The 13,606-nt window shown below is 35.6% G+C and overlaps 1 protein-coding gene across 1 annotated transcript in view; it reads right to left on the reverse strand.

The window, feature by feature from the left end:
* The window catches only part of GXYLT1 (glucoside xylosyltransferase 1), a 51,844-nt gene that overhangs the window by 10,138 nt on the left and 28,100 nt on the right, over window positions 1–13,606 (reverse strand). Inside the window, exons 6-7 of the mRNA XM_003793540.3 lie at window positions 6,457–6,580; window positions 5,994–6,166 (exon numbers count right to left, since the gene is read on the reverse strand). Of these exons, the coding sequence (XP_003793588.1) occupies window positions 5,994–6,166; window positions 6,457–6,580 (297 nt within the window). The remainder of the gene's footprint in view (window positions 1–5,993; window positions 6,167–6,456; window positions 6,581–13,606) is intronic.

A 13,606-nucleotide genomic window follows, 5' to 3' on the forward strand; every position in this document is an offset into this window, starting at 1 on the left:
GGTCCGGGCTGGGGATTCGAACCCGCCACCTTAGGTGTACGTGGCTGGCGCCTTAGCCGGTTGAGCTATAGGCGCTGAGCCGAGTTAGACCTCTTATAGCCCACAATGTGACACAGAAATCTGACCTTTAAGGAAGAAGATGATGACCAGGCAGGTGGCTCACATCTATGATCCTAGTACTCTGAGGCCGAGATGGGTAGAATGTAGGCGTCTGAGGCCTGCTTGAGCAAAAGCAAGACTCTATCTCTACTAAAAACAGAAAAACTGGCCAGGTGTTGTGGCAGGTGCCTGTAGTCTCAGCTGCTCAGGAGGCTGAGGCAAGAGGATTGCCTGAGCCCTGGAGTTTGAAGTTGCTGTTGAGCTAAGATGCCATGGCACTTTTGCCTGGGCAACAGAGTGAGAATCTGTCTCAAAAAAAAAAAAAGGCAAAGATGATAAATCACCAAAATTTCCACCTTTGTAAAATTAACTGCATTTTGTCATTCATACAGTCTGCAGCGCCCACAGAGCTGTGCAGTATAAGACCTACATCTTGAGGTCCCTTTCCCGGTGTACACATGCCCTTACCTGACTCCAGATCTCTTTCCATACTGTATACAGGGCCTGACTTGCCCTTCCCTTCCCTTCTCTGCCTGGCACTCACCATCCTTACAACTCATTCAAATGTCAGCTCCTCTAAGAAGCAATCTCTATACAAGTTAATCATTCTCTCTTTTCAATGGCACAGTATCCAGTCCCAAATTTTTAGGAAGACCATACTTTATATGTAAGACTAACAGCTGAAAGGCAGGAATATGTAATAGTGAGGCTATGATGACCATAATTAGGCAATCTGAGACATTTTCAGAAAATAGAACATGTTTAAAAAGTATGGCAGAACGGCAGTTCAACCAAGTGTAACATATATAAGGGCAGTATTATGGAAAGGAAAAATTCAAGACTCTTCTGCAGAGATAGTTTTGCAAATATAAACAGAGTGTGAAGTAAATCAAAGTTAACACAGAAACACCAAGAGATATAACTCACTATGAAATACACGTAACTGAAAATACAGAGCCATAAAATGTTTTGTTCTGGTTTTGAATTTGCAGTTTTTAAACTTAATATTTGTATTCATTCAGTAAGTATTATTTAACACATATGCACGGACTATACAAATGGATTTGCTGGTAGACATAACCATGCGTTTACATGTGAAAGATGGTTTGCATCCTTTTTAATTCATATTATTCACTAGATTCCAAGGCTATGACTAAGCTTCTGTCTGAAACTTGCATAAATACCCCTGTCTGAATATAATTCTTTATAAAAATTATACTTCTAACTGAATTATAGATAAGGAAAGATTAAAAACACTAACCAGGAGCATCAAAACAGAATGATTAACTTCACTAACTTGAGAAATGGATATATAAGCTGTAATTAACAGACCCCAAAACACACAAAAAATGAATTCAATATTTACATTAAAATTCAGTTGTTCAAAAAATCAAGTAAAATTAATTAACTTAAAGCTATTACTCAGATGTTTAAAGGTATGAATTTATAAATCACAAATCAAATAAAATTAAGGAGATTTAATTCTCTAATAGCAGATTTTTTAAATGCTTGAAGGAAACAAAAGAATAGCATTTTTATAGGAATGCATTTATTTTCTACACTGCAAAGACTCAGAACCCCAAAAGTACTTTTCTTCATTTTTATCACCTTCTGACAACCCATAATAAAACATTATTAAAATACAATATTAATTTCTGAAGGCATACAAGACCTGCTACATTAAAATGAACATCAACAGTAAATTTTATAATTCTTCAGTGAGTACAGTCATATATATCACGATAAACTGTCAATTTAGAAACCTTATCTGTCAAGTTTATAGGACAAGAAACTTAGCAAATAATACACCAAAATTATAGCCTACAATGCAATTGGCACTTCACCACCAAGTCTGAGAAACACTGATGTCCAGGAGAAAACTTAATTCCTTCTCATGGCACATCATCACCTTAATAGACCAGACCATCTCCAAATCCATCTCCATCCCAGCCCATGCCAACCTCATCCATCACTCCAGTCAAACTGAACAGCCCAGTGCCTCTCCATGGATGTTTTCACAGCTTCTGGACCATTTTCCCAGGCAGTTCTTGGTTCAGACTGCCCTCTGCCTCCAACAAACTCTGACTCATTCTTTAAGGCCCTCCTCTTCAGGGAGGCCTTCCATGGCAAAACTGATACCCTCTTCATAGCTCGAGTACAGTCTCTGTCGCAATGGATTGCAGTTAAGTGTTTGTACTCTCTCATTGCAAATAATGAGGCTATACTAGAACAGAGATTCTTAGTCACTAGCAAATAATAATGATTTAGCAGATAGGGGTCATCAGTTTTTCTCCTGACCCCCCACACTTAAATCAGCCTAGCACTTCTATTATTTATGTGTTTGGTTTTTACCCACTAAGATTAAGCATAATCTAGCTGAACAGAAAAGCACATCGACATGAGAACTTAGCGGTCACATGTATTTCTTCCTCTGTAGCAGTAAATTAGCGGATGTTGCTAGTGATATAGCTCATTAAATAATGGCATAAATTCACACCTGCCTTGGATTTGCCCCAAAGTGTCCCTAACACTTTGTTCAGATTTGGTTCAGGGACCCATCAAGAGGTATATAAAGTATTTAATAAAATACTTCTCCTCCATCAATCTACCTTACTTCCATAAAAGGAGTTTATAAGAATGAGAAGAAAACAGAGAATAGATATCAGGGAGAGGAGAAGAACAGTATAATTTTTTTCCCCAAAAGCTCATAAAGCAAATGCTTAAAAGAGAAAACTCTGGGCAGGGTCTGTGGCTCAAGGAGTAGGGTGCCGGCTCCATATACTAGAGTTGGAGGGTTCAAACCAGGCCCCGCCAAAAACTGCAACAACAACAACAACAACAACAACAAAAGAGAAAACTCCATTTATGAAAGCAATAAAAAAGATACAGTACTTAAGTGTAAACTTAAGGTATGTTCAAAACCTGTAAGAAAAAAACTACAAAACATTCCTGTAAAACAAATGGAAAGATCTGTCTTTACATTTGTGCTGAGACACCATGGCTAAATTTCAGCAGTCTCTAAATTAATATACAAAGCTAATATACTCCCAATAAAAACACTGACAAGCTTCTTTATGGAGTTAAACATGTTGATACTTGTGGAAAAATATATAAAAGCTAGGAAAATACTGAAAAAGACAAACTATGAGGAGGAAATAAGTCCTACCAGATATTAAAGCATAGCAGGAGTCCTTTATAATTAAAATAGGGTGATATTAGTGCACAAGTAGGCTAATAGAACACAACTGAAAATCTAGAAATCACAAATGGAATTTTGGTAAATGATAAAATCAGTATCTGAAGTCTCTGAGTTAAAGGTAGGCTTTAAATAAATGGTGTTGTGATAAGAGGATAACCATTTGGAAAAGAATTGAATAGTATCTATTCCTTATACCCAACACAAATGAGTAAATTCCACATAGAACAAAGGTCTGACTGTAATAAATAACATAAAACAGCATGTAGGTGAATTCCCCACAACCATTGTTATCACTTGAGTATAGATAGGAAAAACCTTTCTAAACGTGACTTTAAAAAAGGGGCAGAGTTAATCAATTTGATTACAAAAATTTTGAAATAAACTCTGAACAGCATAAATTGCTATACAGAAAGTCAAACTGAAAGAAAATATTCACTGTATTTGTCACAGATAAAGGACTAATATACTTAAGGTGCAAAGAATTTTTAACAATTAAGAGGAGGACAGGGAGAAGGAAGACCAAAACTCTCTCCCGGTAATGTCTGTACAACTCTGCAAATGCACAAAACTAACAAATTATATACTTGAAATGGGTGAACCTTGTGATAAATTATGTCTCAATACAGTTATTTTTTTTAAAACCTACAGAAATAGGTAAAAGACTTCAAAGAAAATTCACTCTCCAAAAAAATATACAAATAGTTTTAAATACCATAAAAATATTCCACACATCAAGAAAATGAATTATAACAAGGAGAGTCAAAAAAAAAAAAACAAAAACACCCCAAACCCTGAAACTAAAAGTATGCTGAAATAAATGTACCTAAATGTATTTCAGATACACACATAACCACACTGAAAGGGAAGTAACTTCTGAACACAGTATTGAGCGTGGGGTGAGGTCTGGGGTGAGGTGAGGTGGGGAGGGGAGGAGGAGGAAATGGGAACAAATCCTGACCCCTTTTTAATAGGTTGGAGAGGGAATGCAGGTAATGGTATGAATGGAACATTTCTCAAACTGTTTTAAATGTGTTGTAGCATTATGAAAATGAGGAAATGTGTTGCCTTTAAGAGTAGGAATCCTGAGGAAGAAAGACGATAAAACGCTGAGTAGAAAAAGGCAAGGAAGAGGCTTGGAGGAACAGGCTGGCATCAAGTATGAACACAAGATACCGTGTGTCTGCCCTCATGCTTACACTTCCTACCTGGGCCACTGAAAGCGCTTAGAAGCAAAAAACAGGCCTAACATCCAGGCCTAGTAAAGGGAACCAGAGCTCCTTTGACAGATGACTAATCTCAGGGCTAATTCAGAGAAAGTATAAAATACACTTGGAATATTTTGTTAGCCAGAAAATAGGGAGGTACTCAAAAAATGATAAGGGCATGTCAAAAAGGCAAAAGAAGTAGCCAAAGGGGCTCCCAATGGCCAAGTCCAGAACAACTTTAGCATTAACATAATTAGAAGGGAATAATGAGACAGTCAAGGTGGCTCACTCCTGTAAATCCTAACACTTTGGGAGGCTGAGGTGGGAGGTCACTTTGGAGTTTGAGACCATTCTGAGGGAGAGCAAGACTCCATCTCTGAAAAAAAAGATAGGAAAAACTAGCCAGGCATGGGTAGCGCACACCTGTAGTCCCAGGTATGTGGGAGACTAAGGCCGGAGGATCACTTGAGCCCAGGAGTTTTGACGCAGTGAGCTATGATGATGCAACTGCACTCTAGCCTGGGTGACAACAGAGCAAGACTCAGTCTCAAAAAAAAAGAAAGAAAGAAAAGAAAAGAAAACAACAACAAAAGAAGGGAATAGTATAAGTCATTGGGAGAAAATGTTCAGCGGAGAATTCATACTGATTACACACAGACCCATAAATGGTCAAAGGGAGGGAGGGGGTGGGCTCTTCCTTGATGGCAAATGACGTGTGTGGAAGGAATGCTAGTTGGACAATCATCAATTTGCAAACACCACAGTAAAGACTGGTTTGAACAAGAACTAACAATGAATGCTAAGTCTGGTAGGGAAATTTTGTTGAAAAGCACACTATTTCAAGATTCTCCTTATAGACTGCTTACGAGAGGAAATACATTGAGGAAAAAATTAACCATTTCCACTAAGTGATCAAAATCAACACCAGCAATGAGGACAGAAAGACCATGGTGACTGTGACAGCCCAAGAGGAACATGTTTCCACCTACACAGCATTGTGACCAGGTGTGTATATCCTAAACCTAATCATAAGGGAACAGGGGACAAGCCAAAAGAAAGAACATTCTAATTCAAAAAAGACTGTGTCTACGGTCCCAAAATGGCAATGTCATAAAAGACAAGGACAGGCTGTGAAACTGCTGTAGGTCAAAGGACAGGGAGGGCACAAGGAAGATGGACTGAAGTCAGCATCAGGTTTAGATCTTCTGAGCTGGATATGGTTAACAACAGAATGCCCTGAGCAAAACACACTGAAGATTTTAGGGGTAAAAAAGCTTGACATATGCAATTTAAATTGCATGATTCAGAAAAAAACACTGTACACAGACAGAACCAATGACAAAGCAAATAGTCCAAAACGTTAATAACTGATGAGCCTAAGTAACAGATGCACGGAAATTCTCTACACTAATTCTAGGAAATGTGCTATCCTTGCAAACCCAACAGAAGCTTGAAATTACTTTCAAATAAAATGTTTTTAAAAATCTTACATTTCTCAGTGCTTCATAAACAGCTCTAAACGCCGGTTGCTTATCATCGTGATAAACACCTCTGTTCCCATGAAGAATAAAGATTCCTTCTTCTTCTGCTTCATGGCAATTGCTTCCATATATACAATGATCTGGTCGATAATTCCATTGACACGGAAAAACAAAAAGGCTTTCTACATGAAGAAAGAGCAAACAGTAAAACAAATACACCTAATTCTATAAAAGTAACATTTTGCAAAACTTTAAAATATACAGCTTTTGAGGATAAGACTTAGAACAGTAAGAAATACATCTGGCATTTAGATATCTCCCAGCTCAATCAATATTGAAGAAAAGTTTTACTGTCTTATACATAGTGATAGCCATCAATAAAAGCCAAAACCAAATAAATTCATTTTTCCTTTTAAACTAATTATCTGTGATTATTTTTATAAATGAAAATAAAAGGAATTCAAATAATTACCTGGATTATGAAAAAATATGATATTCAACAGATCTTGGTCACCCCATGTGATGTTTAGTTTGTACTTTTTAAGCAATGGCATAAGTATATCTCCCCATCGTAGTCGGACACTTGTCATATCATTCTGTCAATAAAAACATTAAAAAGATCCTCAGATTTCCAGGTTTAAAATGGCAGCAAGATACTTCCTCATTCTTCCCTTAGCAATGGTTAGAGAACCACAATGAGAAATGCAGACTCCTTCTCTTACAAAACCAAGAGAGAGTTACGACACTAAATGTGAGAAGGGCTATGCAGTGGAAGAGAGGAAGATAACAAAGAAAGGACCTGTAGCTGCATGTAGCAGTGATAAAACTAATAAAAGTTCAGGAAGGAAAAACAAAAGCAAAAATTGGCAACAAATTAATTACAACTGTGTCTTCATCTTAAAATGCAGTTAGTCTGAGTGTCTGTGTTATTTACATCTGTGTCCAGGGCAGAATTGTTGAGGATTAAAACTGTTAATATATAAATAAAAAGTGCTTAGAATAGTGCCTGGCACATTATGAATATTCAGTATTAGCTATTAATATTTGTTTGATAATAATAACGCTCACCATTATTCTCAGACAGATCTGCTTATTTTTTATAACTGGAAGTTCAAAGAGATCATCTGAAATTGATACATCAAGTAAAAAAATATACACAAAACTAAGTTAAACACTAAAAAACAATGCACTTGATAAAAATCAGGTTGTAAAGGGAAGAGGGGAAGATAAGAAACAAGTAGAAATTTATTGACTTTATATCCACTTGTAGCATACAATTCTGAGAGAACTAGCCTTTTAATGATGAATTTTCTTATTCAAAAACATAGATATCATTCTATTTAAGTGTCCATTGTCTTCTTGTTAGCATTTAAAGACTTTATATATATTTCTGCCGAATTTCTATCTTCCATTTTATCTTCTGAAAGTTTACTATTTGCATATTGGAAAACTCAAATGAAGAACTCTATAAAGAGGCACCTTGGGCTGGAAGCAGTGGCTCACAGCTGTAGGACCTGTAATCCTAACACTGCGGGAGTCCAAACCTGGTAGATGCCTGAGCTAAGGAGAACAGCCTGAGCAAAAGTGAGACCTCCCATCTCTACTAAAAATAGAAAAACTAGGCTGGCATTGTGGCAGGCGCCTATAGTCTCAGCTACTTGAGAGACTGAGGCAAGAGTTCTTCAGCCCAAGAGTTTGAGTTGCTGTGAGCTATGACATGATGTCATGGCACACTACCAGGGCAACAGAGTGAGACTCTGTCTTGAAAAAACAAAAATCAATAAAAGGTACCTTGAAAGATACACAAAGTCAGTTATGGGCAAAAAGGCTATATGCCAGGAAAGGAACCCTAGTCTCTGAATCCCCCTCTTACTACAGAAGAGCTGAGAAAGGGACAGGTTCACGCAACCCATTCTTTTTTTTTTCTCCATTTTAATTTATTTTCTTTGAAACAGAGTCACACTTGTCATCCTCAGTAGAATCCCTTGGCATCAAACCTTTCAGCAACCTCAAACTCCTGGGCTTAAGCAATCCTCTTGCCTCAGCATCCTGCGCTCCTGCATAGCTGAGACTACACCCAAACACCTGGATAACTTTTCTATTTTTAATGGAGACAAGTCTCATTGATATGCAAATTTCCCAGCTCAGGCTAGTCTCCAACTCAAGCAATCCACCCCCATCAGTCTCCCAAAGTGCTAGGATTACAGAGTGCTGAACTCAAGCAATCCATCCCCCATCAGTCTCCCAGAGTGCTAGGATTACAGGTGTGAGCCACCATGCTAGGCCACCTACCCATTCTAAGTTACAACACTTCTAGCACAAATAGTACTCTATTTGGGTGGGGCATCAATTAACTGGGAAATCTGCATATCAACACTGTTTTCAGCAGGATGCCATACTATGCCCTGGGGGTCAGCCAGCACAGAAAATGGCTTGTCTCTCATTAGGTAGTAATTTCTATGTTTTCATTTTCAACACAGCCAAATTAACCATATATACTTAAATGTTTATAGTAAGTTTTTAATATGTTCTTTTGGATTTTCAGGCATAGAGACATGTCAATTGCAAATGATAATTTTATGTCTTATCTAATTTTTATACGTATTGTTTCTTTCATGTCTAACATGGGGATTGCTATTCTTCTATGCTGAGAACCACTAATAAAATATTACTTAATTGTTATGGTAACAGATATCCTCAATTTCATTTTAACTGGAAAGCTCTACTGTTGGCCCATTAGGTACAATTCTGCCTTCTGAATTGAGAAAAACATGTTATATTTATAATCTATCAATTTATATTTCATGTTTTTTAAAAAATAAATAATAGATACTGAATTTCATCAAGTATCTTTTTAGTCTACCAGGACATACTATTAACTTGTTAAAACAAAAGTTAAATACTGAAGAAAAGAACTGAGTTGAGAGAAGGCTCTGAATCCCGAGAATCTGGGGTGAAAACAGGTGGAAATGAGCACAAAACCTTTTAAAACCTATTTGGCTCTTTTAAACTAGTATTTCTTATAGTACAGTTCACAAAGTGCACCAATCTGTTTTTTTCTATGTATCCAATAAGATTAAGCACAGAAATAAAAAGATTTAGAAACTTCTATAGCAAGTTAATATAATAATTTTACGTCTACTTAATGTAATTATGTTTTTAGTAACCCATTTATATCTTACAAAAGTTCTGACTCATAACACATTGGAAAAAAATTAGAACATTGATCCTTCTTCATAAATAGTTGGAAAAACATTATTATAAGTTATTCTCTGATCTACAATAAGTTCATGATATATTAAAAAAAGAGAAAGCCAGAATTCATGGGGAAAAATCCATATATTTCAACTAAATTGACCTGCCAGAATTATATTATCCATGTGCAAAATTTCCTAGAATGCAGCAAACACAGTAATTATAAAATAACTAGCAATTTGTTTTTAAATCTGGAAAATGACTGAAATACATTTTCTTTAAGGAAATAGTATAATACGTTATTGAAAAGATAACTCTTTGAAATAAGTCATTGTACACGTTAACTAAATACTCTTTGGATTTGAAAAGAAAAATATGTGCTGTCCAAGAGCAGCAGACCAGCAGCTCATTCAATAGGCAGGACTGGCAGAGCCCGTGCACGGCGCCATGCTCAGGTCTTCACTTGATTCTATGTATGCAAATACATATAAAGACACAGATATATATATTTAAATTTTAAAAACCATCATAAATAATACATTTCTTGTAATATGTAATCGATTATATATATATCTATTCAAAGAAAATCAATGAAAGATAAAATTAATAGCATTCAGTGCAACCTTATGAAAAAAATCAAAAGAGAAAAGCATTCACAACTTAAAGGAAAAAGTCTTATTAGAAAATTACCGGACAAGAAGCAATAACACTAGTATAATCTGCAGATGATATAACCAATACCCGAGACAACAAATGGAAAACCATGAGAAATGAGTTTAATAAAAAAGCATTATCTATAAAAGGTGTTCAGGTCAATAGGAAACAGAAAACAACAAAGAAATGGGCAAAGGATATGGACAATCAGCTATTCACAAAAGGTAGAAAATGGCTAAAAATTATATAAATTATATACATTATATATATGTATATACACACACACACACACACACACATTTTTAACCACACTGGTCGTAGAGTTAGGAAAATATCAATTAAAAGATAATGATGTATTTTTGAGCCAAACAACTACACATTCATCCTAGGTCTACACACAAACAACAAAATTATTCATTCTTCAGATTAAAAATGTGAATATGTGTACTGACACAGAAATCAACCAATTACATATTCACTATGTGAAAAAGCAAGCTGAAAATGTGTAAAAGGATCCTATATGTGCTAATGTTCACCTACACTTGTTTCAAAATATACTTTTTTAAAGATCCAAAGAATGCACAGCAAAGTTTGTAGTATCATTTTAAGCAAAGGCATGAAACTATGAAGACTCTGTGTAATGGGGTCCTTGTCTTTTTACTTTACATACAACAAATTTTTTAAATTATATAAGCAGAATTTAGTTTTTTTAAATTTTTTTTTTTTTTTTTTTTTTGTAGAGACAGAGTTTTACTTTATCACCCACAGAATGCTGTGGCATCACACAGCTCACAGCAACCTCCAACTTCTGGGCTCGGGCAATTCCCTTGCCTCAGCCTCCTGAGTAGCTGGGACTACAGGCACCCACTACAACCCCCAGATATTTTTTTTGTTGCAGTTTGGCTAGGACTGGGTTTGAACCCGCCACCCTCCGTATAAGGGGCCGGGGCCCTGCCCACTTAGCCACAGGCGCCGCCCTAGTTTTAGTTTTTCTAATTTTTAAAACAGAAGAATATAGTTCTAACTTACTAATTTTAGCAAACCTACTACTCAAATGTATTATGTATTACATAATTTTAATACAATATTAAAATCAATTGGTTTCATTTTAGAATTATGTATGCTTTTGAAAATAATACATCCATTACCATCATCAGCCCATCCTATACTTAAATATAAAATTAACAGATGACTATTCACATGTTCCAACAATGCTAGAAACTGAGAACTCATCAATTCCTAAATACTAGTTACTCCACCTTGAAAAACTCTATCCCTTTCGGCAAGATATTCGCTGATTGGCTCAGTGCCCAAAGTTCAGTGGTTAAGGGCTCCAGCTATATACACCAGGGCTGGCGGATTCGAACCCAACCCGGGCCTGCTAAACAACAACGACAACCACAAGGACAACAACAAAAAATAGTCAGGTGTTGTAGTAGGCACCTGTAGTCCCAGCTACATGGGAAGCTAAGGCAAGAGAATCACTTAAGCCCAAGGGTCTGAGGTTGCTGTGAGTTGTGATGTCATGGCACTCCACTGAGGAACAACATAGTGAGACTCTGTCTCAAACAAAGTTCACTGATACTATTCTACCCTCATAAGCTGTATCCGTTCACACAATGAAAGTCCTCTATCAGATTTATCTCGTTACAAACATGCAAGAACAATGTGTCTACCTCACAGCAGGTGTTCTCTTTTCTAGTATTTTCAATAATTCAGCAATGACCTAGTTTCTAAAACCTTCATCTGTGCTTTGCCAGGAATAATCTACTGACTTTATGTCAGTCACCATGCTAAATATTCTTAAGATAAAGCTATATAACAGACACATCTTGCCCTCAGGAGGTGAAGAAACAAAGAAATGTTTCACAAAGTAATACAGTAAACATACAAGGAAAGGATTCCCAAGATGCATAATTTATATTCTTTAGTTTTTCTCTAATAAATAGAAAAAAGTTGAGAAACACTTTAGTAAATTTTTTTAAGAGACAACACTTCAGCATTACAATCATAATCATAACACAAAATACAAAGTAACAGCTTAACTAAGTTTATTGTCTATCAAGCACTATGAGCTACAAAGAACAAAAAAGTAGAATTTTTACTATTATAACTTTTTCATATATGTAACTAAATACCTCAAGTTGTATTTTACAGCCATGAATGGTAGGTGCTGGGTGACAGCAAAGCAAATTAAGAACTTACAATAAGTCTGACCTTTATCTAATAGGTAGTCTGGTGGCTTTTTGTGTGATGAGAACCTTGGGGCAACATTCATAGATCTATATGAAAAAGTTTAGAAGGTGATACACAAATAACTCAGTTAGATTGCTAAAGATTTAAAATTTAGATCTGTGCCAGGTATTGTAGAGTAGAATTAGTAGGAAAAACCAAGGCAATGTTTACTACAGATATATACAAGTAAATAATCAAGAATAAAGGTATACGAGAAAAGGAATTTTAAAAAATCAAAAATTTTATAGAACAATCTCAACAATTATAAATGTAACAACAATATCTAAAAACAAAGCAAACACGAGTGTGTTAACAAAGCAAGAACAGGACTGTTTGTAACAGGCAGAAATAGTAGGTGTGAAATAAACTGCACCTACTGAATTAATATCTAACCAACCTCTCTTATTTTTGTTCACAAAGTCATCAATGTGCAGAAGAAAAAAAGTTTGAGAGCTTAAAATTATAACCTATAATCTATTCACCTATAATCTACATCTCTAGTTGACTTAGAACATGCCTCACACAAAAAGAAAAGAGGGACAGGAGAAACCATTAAAGTACTTAAGAATGGCATTTAAATAAGTACAAGATCAGCAAAAAACAATAGTGTACTCAAACTATATAGCTGTGTTTCAAATTTTTTTAAAATCAAATGGTGTATCTTAAATTAACTGTATGGTAAATTTGCAATACTAAATTTCTTATAATTCTACAAATTTCAAATGCAGTTATTGAGAAGTTATATTATTTCTTAGCAGATAATCTTACAGCACCATCTTCTGGTATAACATTACTGTGCATATACTCTAACAATAAGAAAATAACTTATGTTACACTGGTTTTATTTAGTAAAACTTTATGAAACATGACATTTTAAAATTTAAAATATAATAAAAAATGGGATAACTAAAAAAACAATGTTCTGTTAAGCAAGAGTAGAGGTTACCTAGCACTGATCTCATGAGATACAAAACTGAACTGAAATCAAAATTTTGGAAAGGTCCAGAATTGGAAAGCTAAAAAAACTAGGTTTAGCAAATCAACAGAATGTAAGAGTGATGGGTGCTAGCGGTCAGATTTCTAAGACTGAAATGTTGGCAGATGGCAGTGATGGCTACAAGCAATACCGCGGCCTATACCAACGATCAGAGGAAACAACTCTAAATGAGGCAAAGATCTAAACAAGACATACAGGAAAAAAACAACTCTGTTCCACCAAAACCCATAAGAAAAATATGACAGATACATACACATATAAACATACTACATACTCATAACATTAAAGACAAAATATCCCTTAATGTTTAATTTGGTCCTACCTAGATACAAAGAAATAAAGAGTAAGTTTATACCCCCGGAGGGAAAGCCAACAGTGGGGTTTGGTCAGAAGTCACTGTTTCTAGCTAACACTTATCTGCTTACTATGTGCCCTGCTTTGTCCTGAGCATTTTAAATAGATCTCCTTTAAGTTAACTGAGATAAACAATCCATTCACTATCTCTCCTTTTCATTTGAGAGAACAGACATTTGGAAGCTAG

This window comes from Otolemur garnettii, unplaced genomic scaffold (genome assembly GCF_000181295.1).
Source record: "Otolemur garnettii isolate 467f Iridium unplaced genomic scaffold, OtoGar3 scaffold00070, whole genome shotgun sequence".
Classification (NCBI taxonomy): domain Eukaryota; kingdom Metazoa; phylum Chordata; class Mammalia; order Primates; family Galagidae; genus Otolemur; species Otolemur garnettii.